The sequence below is a fragment of the Brachyistius frenatus genome, unplaced genomic scaffold (assembly GCF_029030835.1).
Source record: "Brachyistius frenatus isolate BFR_SWC_R1_liver_20210118 unplaced genomic scaffold, ASM2903083v1 Contig_44, whole genome shotgun sequence".
Taxonomy (NCBI): domain Eukaryota; kingdom Metazoa; phylum Chordata; class Actinopteri; family Embiotocidae; genus Brachyistius; species Brachyistius frenatus.
This window is the reverse complement of record NW_027210643.1, coordinates 2528032-2552372: the sequence shown is the minus strand read 5'-3', so window position 1 is coordinate 2552372 and position 24341 is coordinate 2528032. Positions and strand designations below refer to the sequence as shown.

The following is a 24341-nucleotide window of genomic DNA, read 5'->3' as shown; positions in this document are numbered from 1 at the left end:
GTAGTCGTGTGAAGGACAGCAAGCCTAATAATTCCCCATGTATGAAGCACGGCAGGGGGGAAGCATTGTAATGATGGAGTTCTTTTGAACATGATTGAGGAGGCAATTACATTTTGCATCTCACTTTCAGGAAGTTTTTTTTGTTTGTTTTAAAGCTCCTCTTTCTTTTCCTCATTCTCTGATGGCAAAAAAAATTCGACCACATCAAACCGTGTTTGTCTTCTTTTTCTGTCCCCTGGGGTGCCAGTGCTGCAAAAAGCCCAAGAGATAACAAGGGGAAAGACATGAAAGCACATAAACACGCACACACACACACACACACACACACACACACACACACACACACGCTCAAAGTCATCTGCATAGACTTCCTCTCCTTTCTCCTTGCTGTGTGTGTGTGTGTGTGTGTGTGTGTGTGTGTGTGTGTGTGTGTGTGTGTGTGTGTGTGTGTGTGTGTGTGTGTGTGTGTGTGTGTGTGTGTGTGTGTGTGTTACTTACAGGAGTTTAGAGCAGTGCATTACTGTGCCTCCTGGTGGTGCCACCTTTTTCTTTGTGCTTGTCTGTAAACACACACATGCATACAAAGGTGCAGCCAACATTCACTCTATCCCATCCAGTTCCTCCTGGGAAAATAAAAAAAATAAAAAATAAAACCTGGACCGCCATGTCTTTGCAGTTGGACAGACAGCCAGTCTTTTATTCTAGGTCTGCTACCTCTAAACAGAGGGTTTTATCACAGCATGGTGTGAAGTCTGAATACAAGCAATTACCCAGCTATAACAGACGTGCGCCCTGGCAGCTGCTCGCCTCTCTTTGCTCTTTTATAGATAGCATTGTTGCCTAGTAAAGTTGAAATGTGAATGTGTCAGACAGAGAGCAGAGAGAGAGAGAGAGAGAGACAGAGAGAGAAAGAGAGAGCACAAACCAGTAAATAATGTAAATGCTTTTCATTAGTTTTTAATCAGCATTAAGTTCAGAGTTGGAGCCATCTTGTTTGCTGCTCATAGATTTGTGGTCAAGCTTTGACCTTTGGTGATTGTACTATAAACGGTGTCCTCCTCTTCTCTTTTTTTTTTTTCCTCCACTTTACTGGATGTTGGGGAACGTCACATGGGGGCCTGAAGGACAGAACATAGTTCTGTTGGGCAGACAGGTGTCCTGACCTTCTGTCTGCTCCTCCACGCCTCGGGGGACCTCTGTGAAATAGAGGCCAAGGCTTTGACCTAGTCTCTCATCTACAGTTTGCCTCTAAAAGGAGCCGTGCTACAGATGCAATGAATCAAAACAGACAGAGTAATGCGTTAGTGTATTACCTTTATTTCAGAGCGAAATTCGTATGTTTTTAAGGCTTTTTTGGAGGCATTTTATCTTAATTTATTCTCAAGTATGAAGGAGCAATAAAGGAGAATCAGTCTTGGTGTTTCTTTGTTTTAGAGGGCTTCCTATCTGCCATCCTTTCACTCCCAGATCAATGGTGCACCCATGTGTTACAATCACATTTCAGATGGCCTCCCTCCAAAACCCACTGGCCATAGCAAGATTGCATTATTCAAAGATGGAGATGAAAGTCCCCTCTGATCCACCAAAATAACATCCTGTGCAGTAATCTGTTTGTAGATTTGATTCCTTTGATGATATTTTCCCTGCAGTTGGCTTTTCACCAGGCTTTATAGCGTGAAAACCAAGCGAATACTGAACACATCATTTCTCCTGTTTACTGCTGTTAAATGTTTCAACCTTCTCAGCAGTGATGGCAATGAGTTGGCGTTGCACATTTCTTAAAGAACGGCCAACAGTGATCCCAATCGGCGAGAGAAACAAACGGGACTCATGAGTAATTATAAAACAGAGCAAGCTCACCTGAAGTACAAACGAGACTGTTTTTTTACCTCGTTGCTTTTATGCAGCTGATGCCATCAACATGTTGATCGAGTAACGAAGCGTTTTTTGCACTTTTACTATGCAAATCAAGGAAACTAAATAAGTGTACAAGCCCATCACTGTGACGCGCACCAATTTTTCTAAAAGGTTTTCTTGTTAATGAACCAGACAATGAATGGCATCCTTTTCTGTTGCAATCACTTTTAATTAGATGCACAATTTCAATTTGAGGTACTCATTGCTAATGTAGACCGCACACTGCTACAAAATCTGCATGTTTATTTATTCTATTTTAAAGACAAAAAGCTTGTCTTTTGGGAGAGGGTGGGGGTTGTATTCTTCTTTTAGTATAGCTAATTTTTAAACCCAAGTTAAAAACAACCTTGAAAAGACTAGTTTATGAACAGTTTGGGGGGCCAGGTTAGTGCCTAAGGAGATTTTAGTCGAGGTAATTGAGAGTATGCATACTAAAATATGCTAGAAATGTTCAAATATGCCATTGCTTACCCTCACCCTCTAATTAGTCTCCTTGCAAAATTGCTGAAATTTAATTATATTGGTGCTCCGTACATCCACACTTGAATGGAAAACCCCTGTCGCTTGGAAAAGCCCTCTCGCTACAGTGAACTTATTTAAATGAAACTCTTGACCTTGGGAGTTTAGCCTAGTCGCAATTTTCTTCTTTTTTTTTTTGTCAGTCGCAAACCATCCATGTGATTCTTTTCCTTTGTTGAAATCTTCATGTGAGTGTCAGAAACGATGCCACACTCCTGCAGTGAATCTATGAATTTATGATATGCAGTGGGACTTCCTGTCTGGGTGGACATGCGGTCTGAACCCAGCAGGTCGTTCGAGGGAAACGTGCTACATCTCGGCCATCTCGGGTTCTCTCTTCTCTGTACTTGTGCAGATAATCACCCACTTGTGTGATCGTATGTGTGAAGGCATCTTGTTTTGAGTGTGCGCGCACACGTGTTTGCACACGTTTACACTTGAGCATCAAGTTGTGCATTTGTGTCTCCGTCAGCCCGCCTGTGTGTGTGTGTGTGTGTGTGTGTGTGTGTGTGTGTGTGTGTGTGTGTGTGTGTGTGTGTGTGTGTGTGTGTGTGTGTGTGTGTGTGTGTGTGTGTGTGTGTGTGTGTGTGTGTGTTTCATTCCCAACATTGTCTTCTTGAAACACTAAGCAAATCTCCTCAATGTGATAATTGGCTCCCCGGGGTGCTTGTATCTTTGCTGCTCATCATCGTCATCCCCTCCAGGAAAGAAAAAAAAAAGTGTGTGTGTGTAAGATGAGATAGACAAAGTTTGCTCGTTTGCCGGGGAAACTGATCCCGAGTCTGCCTCAACTCTTTTGGCAAGAAGAAACTTTGAGGCAGTGAGACAGCAGGGCCAGATCCGGTGCAACCTGGCTGCAGGCTGCTATCTGTCGCCTTCACGGCATCAGGAGTTCATGTTCTGAAACAATGCCATGCATGAAAGGTTCTATTTGAGGCTGGTGATGCGTGATGCGCCCATTGGTGTCAGTTCCTGCATTGTCACTAAAAGCAATCAAGTTACTTTATTGTTTCTGTTTAGGAAAACCCTCAAATCCCCAAAGAGAGCCGTCTGTGTTAAACCATCCATTTACGGCCATTAGTTACAAGAAGTGAAGCAGTTGTTTGAGGCTCCGAATGCTTCACTTGTTTAGATATTTTTCACGTCACATCGCCGACCTTAGTTGGTGTTTTACAATGCTGACACCTGAGCTGTGCAAAACGCAGACCTGTTTGTGTGCCTGAAGGCAAATAGAGCTGCTCATCTGGCCAACAGAGTGTCTCCCTCTCTCTTAGCCCCTCTCATCCATATGTTCTCGCGGTCCCTGTGGTATTATGGACCACAGAGCAGATTGTTGGCCGCTTCATAGGGGAAACAGTGAGACAGCTGGGCACCCATCACACGGCCAAACAGATGTTCAGGTGACTCGGAGAGGAAGTGAATGAAGAGGAGAAATGGCGGGGGGGCTGGGAGGTGATTTGGAAGAAAAGGGAAGCGGAGGGTTGATGGAGGCAGAAGCAATGAATTAATACGTTGATGCATAAACTCGGAGGCTTCATTAGCAACCCCCCGTCAGCCTCTGCGGTGGGCCTAAATGCTTCGCGCTCTCCTCAGGCCGCAGGAGTCTGTTTTGTCTCCCATATTGATTCACCCACTAGTCTATCTGCTGTAGGTCTTAATGCCTTTGATCTCTTGATTATCTTTGCCTAAATGTGGACCATGTGGTAAGCGGCTCAAGGTTTCCCTGCTTTGATTCTGACACACTTCGGGGAACATTCAAAACTTGGATTAGAATCCGACCCTGCAACCAAATGTTTTTTGTTTTTTTTTCTTTTCCACGTGATGATAAAAAATGGAAATCCACAAACAATTTTCACAGATTCTGTGTCTCAGGGCGACATTTGATCCAGTCAGAGGCTCAACTCTGACACAGATCTGCATCTAGTGTCTGATGTAATGACAAAATTCTGCCATGAGCTTCTCTTTGTCTTTGCATTTGTCAAATTAAACCCGACGAAGATTCTTCGATCCCCCCTCCACCCCACCCCACCACCTCCCCCGCATTCTCTCGTTTCTTGTTCCAACCTTTGTTCTTTGGTTGCAGGTCTCATGTATAATACATGAGGATTGGGAGACTTATCCGATTGTGGCCATACTGGCTGTTATTCCCTGGAAAGGGGCTATATTTAAAGGCTGAATAGGTCATCGATGGCGCCGGGGGAGCGCTGACTTCCACCCAAAAGGTGGTGGTGGCTGAATACCATTAAAATCCCAAAATAGATTTCGCCACAGTTACATTGTAGCAGCGGAGAGGTGGCTGTAAAGGAATTACAGTAGATTTAGCTCTCGATGGAAGTAGTTTGGATCGGTTTTGTCAGAAATGTGTCTTGTTTGTGTCAACACTGTGCTCCCTGGTGTCTAGTTAGACAATGTTTGTACGTCTTTTTTTTTTTTTCTTTTTTTTTTTTTTGATCTGCCTCTGTTCTTTCTAAAACAAATCTAATTCTCTCTTTTATTTCCACAGCTGGCACCACCTACATCTTTGGCAAAGGAGGAGGCCTGATCACATACACGTGGCCCAATAACGAGAGGCCGAGCACTCGGACGGACCGGCTGGCGGTGGGCTTCAGCACCACCATCAAAGACGGCATCCTCGTCCGCATCGACAGCGCCCCACGTCTGGGTGACTACATCATGCTCCACATCGTATGTATCCCACTTATTCATTCTAAATTATTCAACAGCTTGTTCTTATTTTGCTGTCCACATGTTTTAAGTATTACAACCACGGCGATGACCATAAACAAACCTCTGAATCATTCCCGTCTCTGTGGCCGTATTCAGCGCAAACTTATTTATACAGACGATGCAGAGCCATAAAATACAACAAAAAAACGATAACCCACCCTCTCTACTCCAAGTCTCTGCTCACCACGCTCTTCCAGAACTACCCCTCCTTCTCCACCACATTCAAACTAAGACTCGGCATGAATAATGAATGCGGCTCTCCATACATATGCAGTGTGTTCCCACATATTGGAGCAACATGATAGAAAAAACGGGAAGCTGCGAGTTGGAATTCCTAGCCAATCGACCCGTGCAGCATCTTAATAACTTCACATCGCGACCTTGTGTGTTTGACTCGCTTCCATAAGCAATCAGTATTTATATAATCATCAACAGTAGCTGGAGGAGCGCAGGGTGCTGCTGGTCGGGGATGGATGGATGGATGGATGGGTGGATGGAGGAGTTGCTGCTGCTGATGTCGTGGGAGGGAAAAAAAAAAAAAAAAAGATGTCATGAGGAGGAGAAGTTACAGTTGCTAAAGCAGATTGAAAGTATTTTTCTTCTTAAAGAGCTCCCCTCATCTCCTGAGTGCCGGCCATGTGGTGCAGAACAGCAGCCATCTGCTCTGCCGAGATGAGGGCCAACAACAAGTAGTTGTGAGCCACCTTTACAGTACAGAGAGACGGAAGTGGCTGCATGTGTGTGTGGACGAGTGAGAAGTGGCGTGGATGGAGGGAAAGTGATTAAGATGTTCAGTTACTTGTGAGGGTGATGTGTGTGCGGGAGGGGGTGGGGAGGCGGGTGGGGCGCCTCCCCACGTGTTTCTTACCGACCGAGTAATTGCAGGAATCTCTAAAGGAAGAAAAAAAACAAATGCATTTTTAATTCAGATTTTTAAATATCACAGCGTAGCTAGCCAAGCAGGGTATCTCCTATAATTTGGGCTTGAGTCGTCGGGGGGTGAATGTCTTCATTCCTCCAATTTCCTGCGCTAATACATTTATTAATAGAAAAAAAAAAAAAAAAAAAAAAACATCAACTGGAGATTTCTCCAACTCATCCGGAGAACATGTTCTGAGCACGGCGCGTGGGTAACACTGCACCGCTAATATTTCAAATGATTTATTGACAGCCGAGGGTGAACAAATAAAGTGGGTTTTATTTAATATTGACAATGATTGTATCCTCAAACTATAAAATACTTTACTGCTCCTTTTTCGCTGCGATTACACCGTTATTGAAGAGAAACCAAATGAAGAACGCTGCCCTTGTTTGCCACAGGTGAACAGTAAATAAGTCATTCGGCCTTGAGTGAATATTTAGCTGAGGTTGTTTACTTGTAGAAAAAAATAAAGCCTCGTCCGATCTTACCTCGACTGTCTGCTGCTGGTATTTGTATAATGCATGATCATTTCCTCCACGTTGGACTTGCTGTTCTGTGGTTGTGGGATGATTAGAGTTACCGCTGTAGGGGCGCCGCTAAAACAACCGTGCTGTCCCTGGAAGTTGTGTGTGTGTGGAGAGTCTTTGGAATTCGGAAAGACTCTTGACTTCACTGAAATGTCATTACATAATAATTCCGAATGACAGGCATCAGGTCTTCGCTGTCAGCGTTTTGCGTTCAGTAATGACTGTGGAGGAAAAGGTTAAAGGCATTACGCCTGTCGATTCTGGATATATGTCTAACCAAAGGTCTCGTGAGGCCCAAGGCCATTAACTTAGCCTTTGACAATTATTACCTCCCTACTTGAGAATCAGCACACTAAAGCCAAGATAGGCACACATTCACCTCGTTAACAGGACTCGGCTTTTCAAGCAAAGATACCATTGGATTTTCACTGGGAACGCTGGTGTCGGCAGCCGTAACCCTGCACGCACTGTACGCACATTTTTTTAATGATTTTTTTAAATATTTTTTTTAATGTTCATTCTTGAAAATGTAATTGTGAGAAGCAGATCCTGTCCCCTTTCTGCCTGCATCCACTCATTAATGTTATGATGCAAATAGGCTAATAACAGTTTTATGGGAACGTTGCGTCGACAACTTTTGTGCGAAAGAACATGAATCAGTCATCCTTGCTCTCTCAGTTGTTCTTGTGGTAGATGTATCTGCTGCAGAGTAACGTAGCTGTGATTGGCCCTGGTGCTTTTATCTTTTTTAGGCTCTTCCTCTCCCATTTCCCAGCATGCCCTCTATCAGTCGTTACTTTTAGGAATAAAGCAACCAGGTCAACTAGATGTTTGTGATTGGGGGAAATTACATTTTTGTTTTTGATAAAACATGAAGTTTCGTAGCATTTATACAAAGACAACTTCAGATAGCCTCCATAACATAAGCTGTGACTCAAAACCATAAGTGTATATATATTGGCCTACATCGTACAAATCGACAGTGACTATACCAAATGCAAACAGTAAATATGATGCTGCAGGAATTAGCCTGCACATTCCCAAACCTCAACTATTTGGTAAAGAATAAGCTGTACGAACAATTGTATAATGGCATAGAGTACGCAACAGAGAAATTAATAACAAAATATTGACCCAGCTGGCAGACAAATCATGTGCATGCATTGCAATCCTGCCAGCCTGACTGGAAAGTATTTAACTATTTTTTTTTATTATTATTTGACCCCTCTCCCTCGTCTAATAGCTTTTAAGTGCATTACTGCAACCTCTTATTAATGTATTACTGCCAGGTGTGGGTAAAAAAAACAAGAGAAATAAACATAAACTATTCATTGTTTTTTTTGTTTTTTTTTTCATTTTTCAATGACTTTAAAAATCATGACTGATGTCCATCAGCTTTAATATATGACATACTAGAATCAACACAAAGAAAAATAACTGCAGCAGTTTTATACTCGAATAAATGCTTAAAGTAAATTTGTAATGAAACTTCACTAGGAGGACATGAACATGGCTTCAGCTAACCTTGACTTTGACTTTTGTATATTCTGCTTGCAGTCAAAATAAAAAAAAATTAAAAAAAGAAGGTGTTTATGGCTTTTTCCTTAAACATGCAGAGCCCAGAGAGAAAACAGACATTTTGAGGCAAGACCTAATCGCAGACTCCTTAAGTCTTCCTCTCTCTCTTGCTCTCTTTTTTGCTTCCTTCATTATCTCCTCTCTGTGATTAGCTCACGGCTTGTTTGGCAATCATGAATTAAAATGCTGATTGTAGTGTTTACATTTGAACTGCTAAGAACAACCGCATGCTTGGTTGGAAATCGGAGGGGCAATTTGGGGTAATTTGCAGAGGTGAGCACGACATTTTGCCATTGCCAGCATCTCATTTAGGAGTTCACTCGATATGAGTGCACAGGGTAAAACAGATGAGGAGCCTCGTCAGCGTCATGTGGCATGAAATAAAGAAATAACTTAATGCTGAGATAAAAACCTGAAAGCTGTCATATCAAATATGTTTGTGTCACAGACGACTTTTTAGAGTAAGATGAGTCAAATGGGAGGCTGGTGGTAACACTGCAACGATTACTAGTAGTGTGTGTGTGTGTGTGTGTGTGTGTGTGTGTGTGTGTGTGTGCGTGCGTGCGTGCGTGCGTGCGTGCGTGCGTGCGTGCGTGCGTGCGTGCGTGCGTGCGTGCGTGCGTAAGCTTAAATCCATGACAGAAGTACTCTAAGCCGTGGGCTAGATGTGGCAGTAGTGAGTCACACAGTCTCTCACTGGGGACTGCAGGTGAAGATTACCCAAGATGTAACACACAAACACACATACCCGCACACAAAGAGTGAAATCCTTGAGAATCTCATCGCTAATACATTACTTAGGCGGGAAAAAATATATATTGTTGTCATTACAAGAGCAGTCGCCACAAACAGACAAAATTTGACAAAATTAAAGAAGCTGCTTAAAATACACTCTCTATCTATAGGTGAGGTGATGGTCAAGTTTATTAAAGGCTGAAGTTTCAAAAGTTTTGTCTGGATGTTAAAGCAAAAACAGGACCTTCTATTTCTTTGAAGATTTGAAGACTGAGATACAATCCGTTTTAATCATTAATGGCTGTAAGAGTCTGAAAATGAAAGAAAATATAGATGTTATGGATGCAGAGAGTATGGATATTTGCATAGAAACTTCATGTTCATTAAAGCTGTAGTCTGCCATGCAAGAAATCCAGGCCTGGTGTGATTACAGGACAGCACAGCTACATTGTGAAAGACCCTCCTTTCCTCGTCCATGTTGTTTAAACACTGGTGAGCACGAGGTGAGCGAGTGGAAGCCTGGTTCATCGGAGCTCCTCTGAGCCCCGGATAAGCTCACTTCTGTTAGAGATGTCGCAGGTGACACTCGAAGTCACGCTAAAGCTGAAATTGAGAACGCTCCGTCAGGTTTGGTGTCTGGCAGCTCTTTTGGTTTTCCAATTAGGAGAGAGACTCACAGCAAGGCGCCTGACAAGATAAACACTCTGCAAGTATTCCAACGCAATCCACAGTTACAGGTAACTTGTAAAACACGTCGCACTCCATACAAAGTCATCACAATGAAAACCCTGATTACCAGTTGACAAATAAACGTGACGTTTAAGTATCGATCGTGATTAAAACAACTGAGCTGCTTCTGTTTGAGCTATAAACTTCACTTATTGTCATATCTGGTTTACTACTTGTTTGTTTGCTTTTAACATTATTTTATTTGATTGGAAGCGATGGTAGAAAAGTCTTTAAAATAGCTTCACTCAGGAGTCACATTAGCTGTGGCCTTTTTTTTTAATGGTTTGCAGTTGTTCAACCTCGAAATAAAAGCCAGTTCTTTCGGTAATAATAATAATGGTCATAAAGCTTCCCCCTATAAATGGACAGATGTTCCAGATATTCTGTTGTGCATATTTTTCATCAGATCTCTCCCTGCACGTATAAAATATCACATATATTCACACCTCCGTCCCTCATCGTCACTCTCTGTCTAAGAAAAGATACATTGACAACCAATCAGCGAGGTGGTTTCTAATGGAGTGACGGCACATGCAATTCCATTACCCACTTCAGTTTTCCCCTCATGCTAATTCACTGGGAGAAAAAGGTGTGGCTGCTGGATAATTGAAAACCCGAGTGCAGACACTCAGACACAAGATGTGGAATGAGATGAGTGGCTGTGGATGGCAGACGCTACATTACACAGCGCATGCATGTATCAGTTTTTTCACACATTATATGCATACATGCACAAAAGCATGTATATTTCAATGACTAAATGCTCTAGTACAACTGCATAATTCATTCAGTTTTACACACCTTCCTGTCTCTCCTCATCCGTCAGCTGCTTTTCCATCTCGTGGGTTTGTGTGTAACGCCGTCTGCCCCCCCCCTCCTTCTGACAGATCTAATATAAGATGTTTGATGTGTACCTGTGTGCATCAGCGCATATGTGGCCAGCAATGTATTGCTTCTATGAAGTTACCCCACCTCGGCAGGGAAAGATAGATATTATCACGGTTATGGCTCATGGCCTCTGATAACATTACAGCTTCTTATTTGACTTTGTATTTTCTGACTTCCCACATTTGATTCCCCCCACGGAAATAAAGCACTGAGAAAATGGACTTCGCAGCTGTTTTCACAACTAGTTGCTTGCAGTACACGCACTCAGCATTATTGTAACTTTGTGGGGAAATATGTATTTTCTATGCGGGCTGAAGAGCAGACTCATTTTTATCCCTACTGCTGTATTATTCTGATTTCCCAGGTGATACAACAGATTGTATTATTTCAGCGTATGACCATCAAAGTTAAACTAACAACAGATACTTTATCATTACAAGATTATTAGTGGATCTCACACAGGTTGTTTCCTTTGAGGTCAGTCTATGATACCAGATTATTAACATTATTCCTTCCCTTGGGTGACACTGTTGACATAATGGTTGTTCACAGCTGGCTGAACTTCACTAGCACACTAGCTAGCAGATGGTGAGTGGACATTGTGTGTGTGTGTGTGTGTGTGTGTGTGTGTGTGTGTGTGTGTGTGTGTGTGTGTGTGTGTGTGTGTGTGTGCGTGTGTGCTGTACATGCTATAATGTACTTACATGAGACACTGTGAACCTGATGAGGGATCGTTTATGTTTGTTTTCGTGTTTTATGTTTGGTCTGAATCAGAGGTGCCCAAAATATTTTCTATTAAGGGCCAAAAACGAATCTCGATGGAGGGCTGCAGGCTAAAAATAAATGTTAATGTTATATCAAATTATATTTGATTAAAATATGATATATTTAGCAGGAAATTAGCATGTTAAATTTCAATTAAAATCTCTGAATAATAAAAGCCCTGTTCTTTCATCTGCGTAGAAATAATTAGTATTTTGTAGAATTTTTTTTGTCAGAAACAGTCGTCCGGAAGGTTGTTTTTTTTTCCCTAAATGTTCTCTTGTCAGAGTGTCACTGCCTCGATCTCTTATCCTAAATGGCAGCTCCAAGTCGGTGACGTAGGACACTGCCTGCACATGAGCATCAGCAGAGAGAGAGAGAGAGAGCACCATCATTCTTCATAGATAATATGTAGGCCAGTGTCATTTATTAGTGAAGCTTAACAGCACTGTGATGTACATTTGTACTTTTTAGCTGCACTAAATTTACGGTTAATAGCCATTACAGTTATGATTTTACAGCACTTAAGAATAAGCACGAGTTTGTCAAATGCCGTGGTGGGAAGGTGTGGACCAAAACAAAGAAGGTGTGGGATGCAAATTGGATGCTCCAGTACAGATGATACAGAAGTGGTTTGATAATTTAGTCGTGTTTTGTGAACTGAAGGCACAGATCTCTGATTGGAATATAATGCTGTGCAGTGTTGTTGTCGCAACATCTGGACATTACTGTGCCACCACTGATTAAGAGAGATAGAAGTAGTTTTGTGTGTTCGTGGGTGATTTAACCTGTTAGGGGACCTCATACATTATCATCGCCAAAAGCTCCCATTAGTTAAAGTTTGCTGACAGCTTCTTTAATGCCCAAACAGCACCAAACAACATTTTCTTTCCCCATTACCAAATTCGGATGGCTGATATCAATATCAGTCTGTGGCTGCTGCTCTTTTCTCCCAAATAATGGCCGGATTCCATTTATCTGCTTCAGTTTCAGGGCCCTGGTTTTGTGCTCACTGTCACTCTGCTGTGGCGGACCAGGACACCAAAGGAACAGAGATATGATTTAACCTTTAAAGCAAAACCTGTGCTGCTGGTACTGTAGCAAGTGAAAATGTAATACTCTGAAGTAAAAGTCATGGAGTCATGTCATTTTACTCAAGTCAAAATTAGTAACATCAAAATATACTTGAAGTAATTAATCTCATGCAGAGTGCAGCCAACAGAAAAAAGGGAATCAATATTATATAATTAGATTATAATTGTTGATGCATTAATGTGTTCGTATGTTTATGCTGCAGCTGGTAAAGGTGGAACTATTTTTAATTACTTTATAGACTGCTGCATTGCTTATAAACGGTCCCCTGGGAAACAATAACATCTCATCGTATCCTATCAGAAGATATCATCATTTATTTGTTGATTATATTTGGTTTTATAAATTTCAATCTGTTAAGAAATTACTCACTAAAGTTACCAAAAAGAGGCAAGAAAAAGTAGAATACCTGCCTGTGGACTGTGGCCGGGTGGAAGAGTCCAACATGTAGCTCCAGATTGTGCTGCACTGCGTTACGTTCCACCACTGAAGGTAACATGAGGCCGTGCTGCCAGACTGATTTGATATATGTGAGCACAGAAACTAAAATAATAAAGGGCTACGAGATAAGGAAATAATGCGGGACCTGCTTATTTATATTTTAGTTGTGCAAAATTTTAAAAAGAATTCAGTAAATGAATTAGTACCAGCTGACATGCGGTGAACCTGGGACTTCCAGGGCCTCGGGGCAGTTGTCTGCTTTTGCCTGGTTGGTAATCCAACCTTGTGTGTAGTGTTTAGTGATGGAAAAAAATATTTGTATGAAAGTTTTAGTTGTTTTGAAGGACAGCCTGACTGAAAATCTGTTGTTTTTTTGCAAAGCAGATTTATACCCGTACCTGAATGGTGCTGTCATGAGAGTATGACTAGATTGAAGATCTAGTCAGATTGACCTGTGTTTACTTGTAACCATCTCACTCATTCTTGAAATGTTAAAGGATTTTGTTTAAAATTTAATAAGCTTGAGCTCTATTCAGACAAAATTGAATGCAATCTCACTCCTTGCTAGAGGGTGTTGAACATAATAGAAAACAACATGTCTTTTTTTGAGTGTTGATTTGTACTTATTTCCTCTTCTGGTAAAGTATTGTCATGGCCATTCGTGAGTTGACACAGAATAATCAAGGAAAGTGTAAGAGTTTGGTGCCTGTGGGTGTTAATAATTAACAGCTTCAGGAAGCACCTTCACTCCGACTGAAAACACAGAAGATGCATGGACACACTTTAATGCACACGACACCGAAAGCCTTTCTGTGTCTTGTATTTTCTCAAACAGCACATGCATGGATACACAAAAACATATGTAACACGAGCGCTTTTATTTCTCACTCTCATACACACCCACCCACATGCTCGCACTCACCTCATCTCTCACTCTCCGCCACATGTACATGCACACACACACACACACACACACACACACACACACACACACACACACACACACACACACACACACACACACACACACACGCGCACACATGCACACATTTCCACAGGCTCATTCAACAAATTTTCACACCATGGTATGCTGCCACTGACACTCCAAACATGATACCAGGGCTCTTCAGGGACATCCGCCTGTCAGTCATCCATGTCAACTAAAGGCACTTTGGGGGAACAATTTATGTAGCAGACCTTTTGATACTCACACACACACACACACACACACACACACACACACACACACACACACACACACACACACACACACACACACACACCCCGTTTCACCCTCCTGCCACCGTTTCAGGAGAGACACAGCAAGTAATAACGGCCCAAGTTGGACAAACAGAGCAACATTATTACAATGTGTACCCATGTGGTCTGTGACCCTAGACTCAGCGATGTATATTTCATGGATTAAGATTAAAAATTCAATGAGAGGCAACAAACAATGTGCCTGCCTGTATCTTCTTTGGTCTCTGACAGACCAAGCCCCCTGAGGTATGCCTGTGTTTTCACAGCTTCGTGGTAGGACATGAATCCCATTCGCACAGTTTTGAAGAGGGAGAAGATGAAAGAGGCAGAGAGTGGAGCATCATGTACATCCAAAAGTAGAACAAATACAATAGTCTGAATGAAATAGGAGGAGAAAAAAAGAAGAATGAGAAGAAGAGGTGGGAGGAAAGGAGTTGGGGAGAGAGATAGATGTGGGTATTTTCGAATTCAGAGCAGGATCAGAGACAAACTTGGCTCAGATAGGTCTCAGCACACAAGCGCATTGGCTGTGAATTCCAAATTATGTGTTGCCTTTCTGCTTCACTCTGACGCCCCTCCGCCCGCCTTCTCCTTCTTATCTCTCACTCCCTCTTATCTCTCTCTCTCTCTCTCTCTCTCTCTTGCGGCTACAGTCAGTGGCAAGACACCATTGTTTTCAAACTAAAGGCCAGATTGAGTGCTAGAAACCGGTCGGCCAGATTGAGTGCTAGAAACCGGTCGGCCATTCGGTTCAACTGCAGCTGCAGTGTGAGAAACAACACTAGCAGAGCTCCTGGTGGAGGGTTTCACTCACAGAGGGGTGGACAGACTGTGGTCATGACTGTGGCAGCCATTTTGTATTCGGGACTCTGTTCTCTTACTGAACCACTTCTCGTGGCAGCAGAAATTTAAGGATATTTGTTTTTACAAATTTTCAGTAAGTTCCCTGAAAAATCTGCAAGTCATTACTTATTGTACATTTGAAAATGATTGCTTTACTTAACTACTCAAGGTCAGAAATAATACTCACCTTTCTTTTTGTTCTTTAACCAAACTGTTTCAAGGGTGCTTTTGAACAAAGTCCCGCCACTCTTACAGGTTTGTCTTTATTGACCACATTAGGACATATTTACTGACCACCATTAACTATTTTAGCCCTCTGACTGCACGTTACTTACAGTGAAGCTGCAGGGTTTGCACGCCCTGCAACTCTGGACAACACCAAGGCCATTCCTAAACACAACAGTGGGTTCAGGTTTAATTGATAAAACTGTGTTTACTGTTGTCATGACAACAAAGGTTGCATAACTCTGAGAAGGTAGTAACATTAACGTACAACTCGGTTCAAGTCCTCATTTGAACTCGAACCATTATCTTTCCCTAATCAAGTGGACCTAACCAGAGGCCTAATTTAGGAAACACTCCTGTGGGTCGTATATAACAAACAATGTATGGTTAGAATGGTTGGAGTAATAGTTGAAACAATCAGTGGCGTACATTTCTATAGCTCCTGTCATTTTTGTCTACTTACAAATTATTAGTTATTGACTCTGGCAACTGTAATCAATATTTTCATATTAACAATGGATTGAGTGGCTGTGTGTCATGTGAAAGGGGTTGTTTGCAGAGAATTATCAATCATCTCCGCAGATCCTCTCTGCTCTGATGTTGGTTTGACAGCTTTGCCGTTTCTCATAGCTTTTTTGTTTGCATCTAAAAAGCTCTGAAACCCATTTTGCATCAACTACCTTCCCAAATGTCAGACGTTCAAAGTTAGCGACCTGCTGGTAACATAGTCCACATTTATAAACAAGAGAGCCACCAATGTAGGTGGTGACCAGTCCAGAGGCAACAAGGGAGTGAATAGTATCAGGTCGACTCCGATTACTGTTTGCTTAATGAGTATTTTAACCGTTTCAGCTACTTAGTTGTGGCCCCGCTCCAGTCCTAACCACAAATAACTCTTTAAGTCTTTCAGTTGCTGCACTTTCTTCGCAAGAGACACAGATCAAAGCACTTCACTTCATTCAGGAGCATCATAATTTCCTCTATTTGTACAGTTCCACTCACGATCCTACTTGTGCTGGAGTGATGAGCGGGATAGCCTGTGACGAGTTCCTAATGAAAGATCAGAGGGATTTGGAATTGATTGAGGTGTATCGCACACACAAGGCTAGCTGCCATCTCAGCTCCAAAGACACTCCTAAATCCCCCCTCAAAGCTCGGCATTACCCCGTTACAGCCACTTTCCCCCGCGCTACCATCTCTCACCTGAGCCGCCACAGGACTAAGAGTCAGATAGGGAGACAGAGATGAAGAAAGAGAGAAGGGGAGGGAAGCGGGGGTTAAACCCAAATAAAAGAAATACATTCGCATTTTTGCAAATTGACTCCCTTTCAGATTATTGAGGAGAAGTGGGGGGTGATGAATCGCAGGCCTGTTCAAGTGATAAACGTCAACATTAGAAAATAAATCTAGCGGAAAGAAGGCGAGGGGGGAAAAAAAATCTTCTGCCTTCAGTATCAGCAACAGTGTGGCAGATCAGCTCACTCAGAAACACACACGTACATACACATATGTACACACTGCAAATGTATTCATTGAGGATTAAGCACCTGCTGGTTAAAAAACCCAGCAAGAAGTATTTTTTTTTCCTCTTTTTCACTGATAAAAAAAATAAAAAAAATAGGGGATCAAATTTGAGTGCGAAGCTCTCACAGTTGGCGTGAATGTAAAAGTGAGTACCTGTGAATTTTACCAAGTTTGTATTTATTTAATCCTCCCATTATTGACTCTCAGCGTGAAGAAGCTCTATTGACAAGGAGACCAAAAAAAAAAAAAAAAATATATATTTTTTTTTTTTATGAAGCTGGGATCATCAGAATACCAATCTATGGGGGGAAAAAATATATTTCCTACTGGACGGCTCTTATATAGACTCATTTTAAGCATTGAATCACTGAAGGTTATAGAGTGAATGTCAGACTTTTATTGATCCTCAAACGTTCTGGCCAGGCAGCGGGGCAGATGGCCAAGGACATGACGGCCCTGTCTTCCATCCCCACATCTCTTGTTCTGCTCCTGCATTGCCCTCAGCCATTTCCTCTGTCTCTTTATTGTGGTGGGAAAAAAAACCCAGCATATTTTCTATTTATAGTGTAAGCTCCAGTTCTGCAAAGCTCTCTGTCTGTGCACCAGCGCACACACACGCACGCACACACACACACACACACACACACACACACACACACACACACACACACACACACACACACACACACACACACACACACACACACACACACACACACACACACGGACACGCACAGACACAGCACATTTCCTTTCAGGTCAAAGCTTGGCTCCACACAGGCCGTGGCCCCCGATAGAATCCAGTCTGATTGGGCGTCCAAGGCGACCAATAGGGTTACGACCTTTTTATCCTGATGACATACTTTGGGTGACTCTGATATGTACATGAGCATGTGTGTCGGCTGGTGAGAGGATTTTCTAACTGGTTCATCGTATTTTTTTCGAGGGGTCATTTTAAGGTGAGGGAGCAAGGGTTAAATCAAAGAGAAGGGAAGGGGGGAAAAAAATCCACTCTTCTACCTTCAACTATCACATTTAATCAATACATGATCCTCACTGCACACTGGTAATTATTCTACAGTGGAGTGGTCAACTTGAATTTCTACTCTTTGAATCAAATATACCTGCAGTGGGAGCATCTCAAAGTATTGACTACTTGTCTGAATTTGTTCTGCAGAAAACAGATGATGTTTTATTTTACAGGTTTAATAGTTTCCTAATATAAAAAAACCAAAACATGAAAAATTCCCCCTCAAAATAACTACCCGGTAGGTGTTCGTGCAAGCAGCTTATTACGACTCGCATTTTGTTGTTAATAATCGCAATACAAAATCTAATCAAGTGTTTATGATCATAAGCTGCTGATCTGTATTATATATGATCCTGAATTATCTGTTCAAGGCTGAACGGATGATAATACATACATCAACTTAAAGATCAAGTGGGTATATCTTATCTATTACTAGCTGATGGCAAATATTATTTCAATTAGGATATGTTATTACTGTAGCAAGCAAATTATTCAGATGGTTATACATCTAATAGTTACCTGGTGTCAATTTTTAATAACAGCCTTCTGTAAATGTACATTCTGGCTCCGAGTTCTTTCTTCAACTTTATTGAAATATTGAGTGGATTTCTGACATTTACTGTCTCAGAACAGTCTAATAACTACGACGAAAGTTCAGCCCCAGGAACATGCTTTTTTAAACGAGAAGTTTGAAACAATTGCACACATAAATCTGGATATTTTGTGTGTGCATTCACAATTCGCCAAATTAAATACACAACTTAAACATCATCAACCTTTGGGGTTAAGTCGGACTGTTGGGTGTTCACCCGCGCAGCAGAATACGATGCAAAGACACTATTAGTTGGATTCAGATCCTTAGACATACCCACTAAGAACTAAAAGTCAGGATATGTGAGCCTCTGCTGCAGTGATTTTGACTGAAACCATAATTAGACTGTTTTAAACCAGAAATACAAGCACAACATCACAAGTAAAAAATAGGGCCAACACTCACGAGCAAATAAAGTCAGTGGAAGTTGAGTGTGTTAAAGTGCGGCCCCACGCCCGGCAGTCATGCCCTGTGGAAGATCTAAAGCCTGTGGCCATGCCAGTGAGTCAGCACAAAGATGACAGATGTTAAGCACATCTCTCTTGAAACCCCCCCCCCCCACCTGAATTTCACAAGACCCCTTTGATTAAGTTGGTTTGAAGGCTGAAGAGCACATGCTTAATTCATTCTTCCCACATTATCTTTAATTCATTCACATCTTGTTGGAACATGCCAGACGGGCTAAAGAAGAGAAAGGAAAGACGTACTTTCCTTGACTTTGATGGTTTAACCAGCTCGTTCGCTTGGCAGATTCATTTGAAAATACTGTAATCATCATATTTTCCCTCCCCCTGATTGTCTTTGATAAAAGGCTGATGCAATTGCATATGATTCCCCCCCCCCCCCCAAAAAAAAAAAAGAAAGAAAAGAGGATGTGTCTGTTGTGCAATGTTCCCAGTGTTGAAATGCCCTAACCTGAGCATGTGTTGGCTGTTTTCCAGCAGGCTTCTGCCTGGACAGAAATTAATGTCATTTGGAGTGAAGAGGGACCTCGTGACTCATTACATATGCCTTTTGCACAGAAAAGCCTCTAAGGGGCCTCCTCCTCTTGTGTGGCAATGCTGCCACTTGGGGGATGGCACAAGTTGGATAACACTCTAATTATACAATTCACTATGAGAAATGTCCTCTGCAGTGCTGGCAGGGAGGAGATTAAACCTTGTTTTGGCTTTAGTTTATTTGAGCTTCTATAGCCAACAGACTCTATGGATACAGTGGGATTTTTGCCATTTGTGCAATTATTGTCTTAACTGCCTACAGTACAAGTTTTTCAAAATTGTTTTGAAGTTTTAAGTCCCCTCTTCTTTTTTTTTTAGCCAAGCTATTGCCGAAGAATGCTATTGGCTGCAAGCTGAAGAAAGTCTGCTTAAATTTTACAAATATTTTGCAGAGATCTGCCTTAAAAATCACTGGCAACTGCAGAGGGGGAAAAAACAGGGATATTGACAGTGACAGCGATGTATTTTTATACAAAGCATTATCTGACATTATTTCTCTAGCCTAGCTGTCAAGTATGGCAGAAAGGGAAAGATTGAAATACATCATTGGGGCATTTTTATGCTCTAACCTGTGTCAACCGTCTTGCTGAATAGACATGGAGGCCCATCTGTGCCTCACATGGCTGACTCTGGTGGACCTCCCCTCTCGACTACTGTAACCTGTTCACAGTCCTGGCTCAGTGGAGCACGCTGACAAATAGCGAGAGAGAGGGGTGAAGGGGGGTGAGACAGAATAAGATGGAGGAGACAGGCAAGAGAGAGGAAATGTTGATGGGGAGAGAGAGCAACAGACGAGGGCAATGTAGAGGGGTGGGGGGCAGAGATAGATAGAGGTAGAGAGAGGCAGTGCAGTGTGTCTAATCTCCCTTCAGGGGCGGCAATGTAAGGACGCCTTCTATGACAGATAAACTCACCCGACAGCCAACCCCAAAATGACAGGCGCCCACTGTGCCCGACTTGGCTCAGAGTCTGCGCAGCATCTGGCAGAGGGACGGAGGCAGCACCTCGTTTCCATCCAGCTTTTGGTGGAAGAAGCAGCAGAAGATGGTGGCGGGTGGGTGGTTCTGTTAGTGGAGCAGGAGAGCTGGGCGGTGAGGAGAGGAGAGTGAGTGGAGTAATGTTTGCTCTGCTGTGGGGAACGCAGGAGGGGGAGGAAGCAGCAGGAGGTTGTGTTTCTGTTCTCTTTTTCCTCCTTCGTTCACTTGTTTAGATCTCAGTCTGGACTTTTTAGGTTTTTGATTGAGATTACACTTATCTACGTCAAAGTCCTTTGGAGTACAGATTGCTCTTTTGAAATTTGGGAAGGAACAATTGTCTGCGATTATTCTGTTTGTTACTACTGTGTTGTTGTCAGGCTGTATCACTCCTTCTTTATTTACCTTCTGTTTAGCGTTTTAAAAAGAAAAAAAAGAACATTGGTCAATTTGTGAAGATACACTTGAAAGAAACTCTGTATTCACAAAGAAGCTTATTTCAGATCAGTCCCTGGAGTTTACTTTCACATCTGAAGGTGCATGTGTTTGGCTCCACCTCTCACAGAGGCAGCCTTCAGCCTTCAGTGATGCCAGATTTTTGAGGACGATACCAAAGTTATGTGCTGCGCTGACTGTCGCTCACATCTTCAGTTTTCTTTACTGTGATTAACAGTCTGCGAACTCTGCTCGTATTAGCATTTGTTCAGCCACTCTGAAGGGCGGACCCATCAGCCAGCAGTGTCGGTGGTTAACTGTGTTTGTCCCGCCACTCCTTCACTGTGATTGGACAGCTGGTGACAGTGACGAGCACAGCGTTAACGTTTTTCAACTCTCGGTGACTGGAAAAAATAAACAAACGTTCAGCGCAGAATAACCGTTCAGCACCTCTTCAAGCTGCTGCTGTTTTTATTCAAAAAATACGCTGTGCTCAGGAAAAAACGCTTTGGTAGACACGGGCTGCAGGTAGCTGCAGAGGTGGCAGAGGGTCAGCCGGTTTCGGCGCGAGCTGATAGGTTGAAATTAACCTGAGGTCTTCGTCCAATAGGATGGAACAATTGCAAACAATTCCCTATGGAGGGGGGCCAGACCCGTATTCAAGGCTAGCAAAATTAGGTAGTAAAAAAGTTCAATGTTGATTTATTGACCAAAATTATTTACAGATATATTGCATATACAGTAAATATATAAACACACTTTTTTGCAGAGATCCCTCAAATATGGTTATCAAACAAAAACACAACAAAGAAATGGAATAAAATCAGGACATTTTACCGCTTATTGACCAAACAGACATCAGTACACTGAAACAAGTAACCTTGACTGGGAGTTTGATGAGTATGAATAAGTAGAAAAACACACAAATAGCACAATTTATTTTTCACCCCATGCATCTTTTTCTGCATTATGTTCTGTAAACAAAGTTTTGATATCGTCTGACATATACAGCGATGCCGATATATGTACGAGGCCAATATCAATGTATAAAATCAGTCGATCGATGCATCAGCCTTTACTTCAGTGTGAAGTCAGCGCTTCTGGAGAGTTTTCATCAGTCAAGGTGGCAGATGCTTATATTGTAAGCTTCCATGTGTATGTGTGTGTTTGCTATGTGTGTGACACAGCAATGAGTCTTGTGGCTCAGCCTGACCCGGGACAGACTTTAAAAGCCACTGTGACATTTAAAAACAACCCCCCACTGTCTTGCAAGATAAACAATATATTTGTAACTTTCTCTGACTCACCATTTCCTGCCCTCTGTGAACCTCTGAGCAGTTATACCCAAACAGAAAAAGATCAAGTTATACATGTGCCAACATACCTATCTTTATTTATATGTCTCTCTCTGACCCAGTCACGCTGCTCCCATGTAGGAAAATGCATGCAAGTGAAGAGGATGTCACTGCATCGTGCACATTAGCACGCCACTCTTACTGTATGAGCCTCCATCACCATCTTGCCACGCCTGAAAATTAGACTCCTTTTTAGGCAGATAAAAGCTCGATGATAAACGCTTCAGCGTCTTTGATTCTGCATTCTGACATGCTTACAACAGGCGACTTGCATCAGCATGCATGCAAAGGCTCCCAACATGCAAGAAGGCATCGGCATAATCAATCATTCGGAGCCCGTGATTAACGTTAATGGCGTTTCTCAGAATTACATTGGCATCTCCTTGCATTCCAATCACCTAGATTTCATGCCTCCTCTCTGCAGGCAGCCGCGTTAATTGTGAGAGAGGAGCGCCGCAATGAGCGCTATCTGCTGAGCCTTTGATATGCACTTATCTTTTAGCAGTTTCACATTATGGGTGAGAAAATTGCCTTTAAAAATGACTGGTGCCTTATTACTTTTGGGCCAATTAATTTCATGAAAAATAATGCCTTTTTGAAACAGTGAGGGAAAAATAATTACGGAGAATAATTGACAAGGAAGGACGAACCATACGGGGAGGAGGATGCAAGTAGATGTGAATGCAAATTTACTATTATTTTGTAGTTCATAAATAATATTTCATGATCTTTCTCTCCGTACAAAGGAGGGGTTTTGACGGCAGCTTGGCCTGAAAGTGTCCAAAGCGTTCAAGAAGTAGGGCGCTTGCCTCAACGTTCCTTCAAGTGGGAGAGACAGACCGACCTAGATTTCCTCCTGTTTATTCAGCCATTTTAGGTGCTGGCTAGTCACGTCTCCATTTCATCACCCCTCTTTTTGTATCTGCGTATCACCTCCTCCTCGACACGGCTACTTTTATTTGTTTGGTTCACTCTCGCTGTTCTTCCTGTCTCCCCTGTGTCCTCTGTCCACATCACTTCTCAGTCTGAAAACATACATGAAAGTAAGTGTAAGTGGCAGTGACACTTTCAGACAGCTGCTGAGATACCCCTCGCTGTTTACCAGCGGGGCGGCTGATAGCTTGACTTATCTCGAAAAACCCAGGTGCAACCCACCTCCAGATTTGACTTTTCACTGAGAACAATCATCTTATGTGATGTATACAGCCCTCTATTCATCCTGTGCTAACAAGTTAAATAGGCTATCTCTCCATAAAGCCGAACAATTGGTCAAACAATTGCTCCAAAAAACATCTTTAATCAATCATCAGCGTTCATCATCTTTTTATGCATTCTGGAGAGTTTGATGCGGTTCTGGTTGATTTAACACGGCTCTGATGCACCGGATGTGGTCATGAATTAGAAATGAATAAATGCTAAGTGAAACTTGGTCCGCTGACCGGTATCAAACTGATGTGACAGCCATGCATACAGAGATGGCATATGTTGCCCAGTGTGGTTCCTGAACCACCACAGCAGGTGACTCCGCTGCTGCATTATTTCCATTCAAGCATTCAGCCATACATAAGATCAGATCTGCCCGAAGGTACAGCGGCACATAGAGCAGGAGGCCTCACGGTCAGGACACACAGACTGGTTGTCATCAGGGCTTCAGTGCTACGTAAAAGCACTTAGACAACTTTTACCCACCTCTTAAAACCACATAAACCAACAATCTCCACATAAACCTCTCTAAATGTTTACCCCTATTTTACGCCGACAGTCAACTAAAGCTTCGCTGGTTTGTAAAATTGTTTGATTTTTTTTTTTTGTATAAACTATAGCATTACTTGTTTAGGGCTCCACCAGAACATTGTATTGTGTTAATCGGTTAACCCACATGTGTTATGTGTTATGTGTTATTTGCAGCCGCTTTCACAGGTCCGGCAGATAAATCAGAGTTCACAGGATCAGTCACATGACCTATGAACTGTATCAAATAATTATACTAATATCAGGTAAAATACATATATCCACCGTGCTGTGGTAGTGCTGCAGAATAATCTGGCTGCATTCATATATCAATCTGTTACAAGGCAAAAATACACCCTGGCTTGTTTGTATTTCTCTAAACCAATCACAATCGTCTTGGGTCCAGAAAGCAGCGACCATGTCCTTGCAAAATAGTGTCAGTGAGGGGGAACTTTTTTTGATGGAACATTCAGACATCGGGAGGTGAGCCATGGCATTAAAATACTTTCAAAGAAAAGAACCAAGCGGGCCGGCCAC

At 42.3% G+C, this 24341-nt stretch overlaps 1 protein-coding gene across 3 annotated transcripts in view; it reads left to right on the top strand.

Annotated features, from left to right (window-relative positions):
* Positions 1-24341, top strand: part of LOC138623546 (neurexin-3b) — a 301858-nt gene that overhangs the window by 223869 nt on the left and 53648 nt on the right. For all 3 annotated transcript variants that reach the window (XM_069703129.1, XM_069703128.1, XM_069703130.1), the window contains one exon: positions 4940-5121. In XM_069703129.1, coding sequence (XP_069559230.1) covers positions 4940-5121 — 182 coding nt within the window. The remainder of the gene's footprint in view (positions 1-4939; positions 5122-24341) is intronic.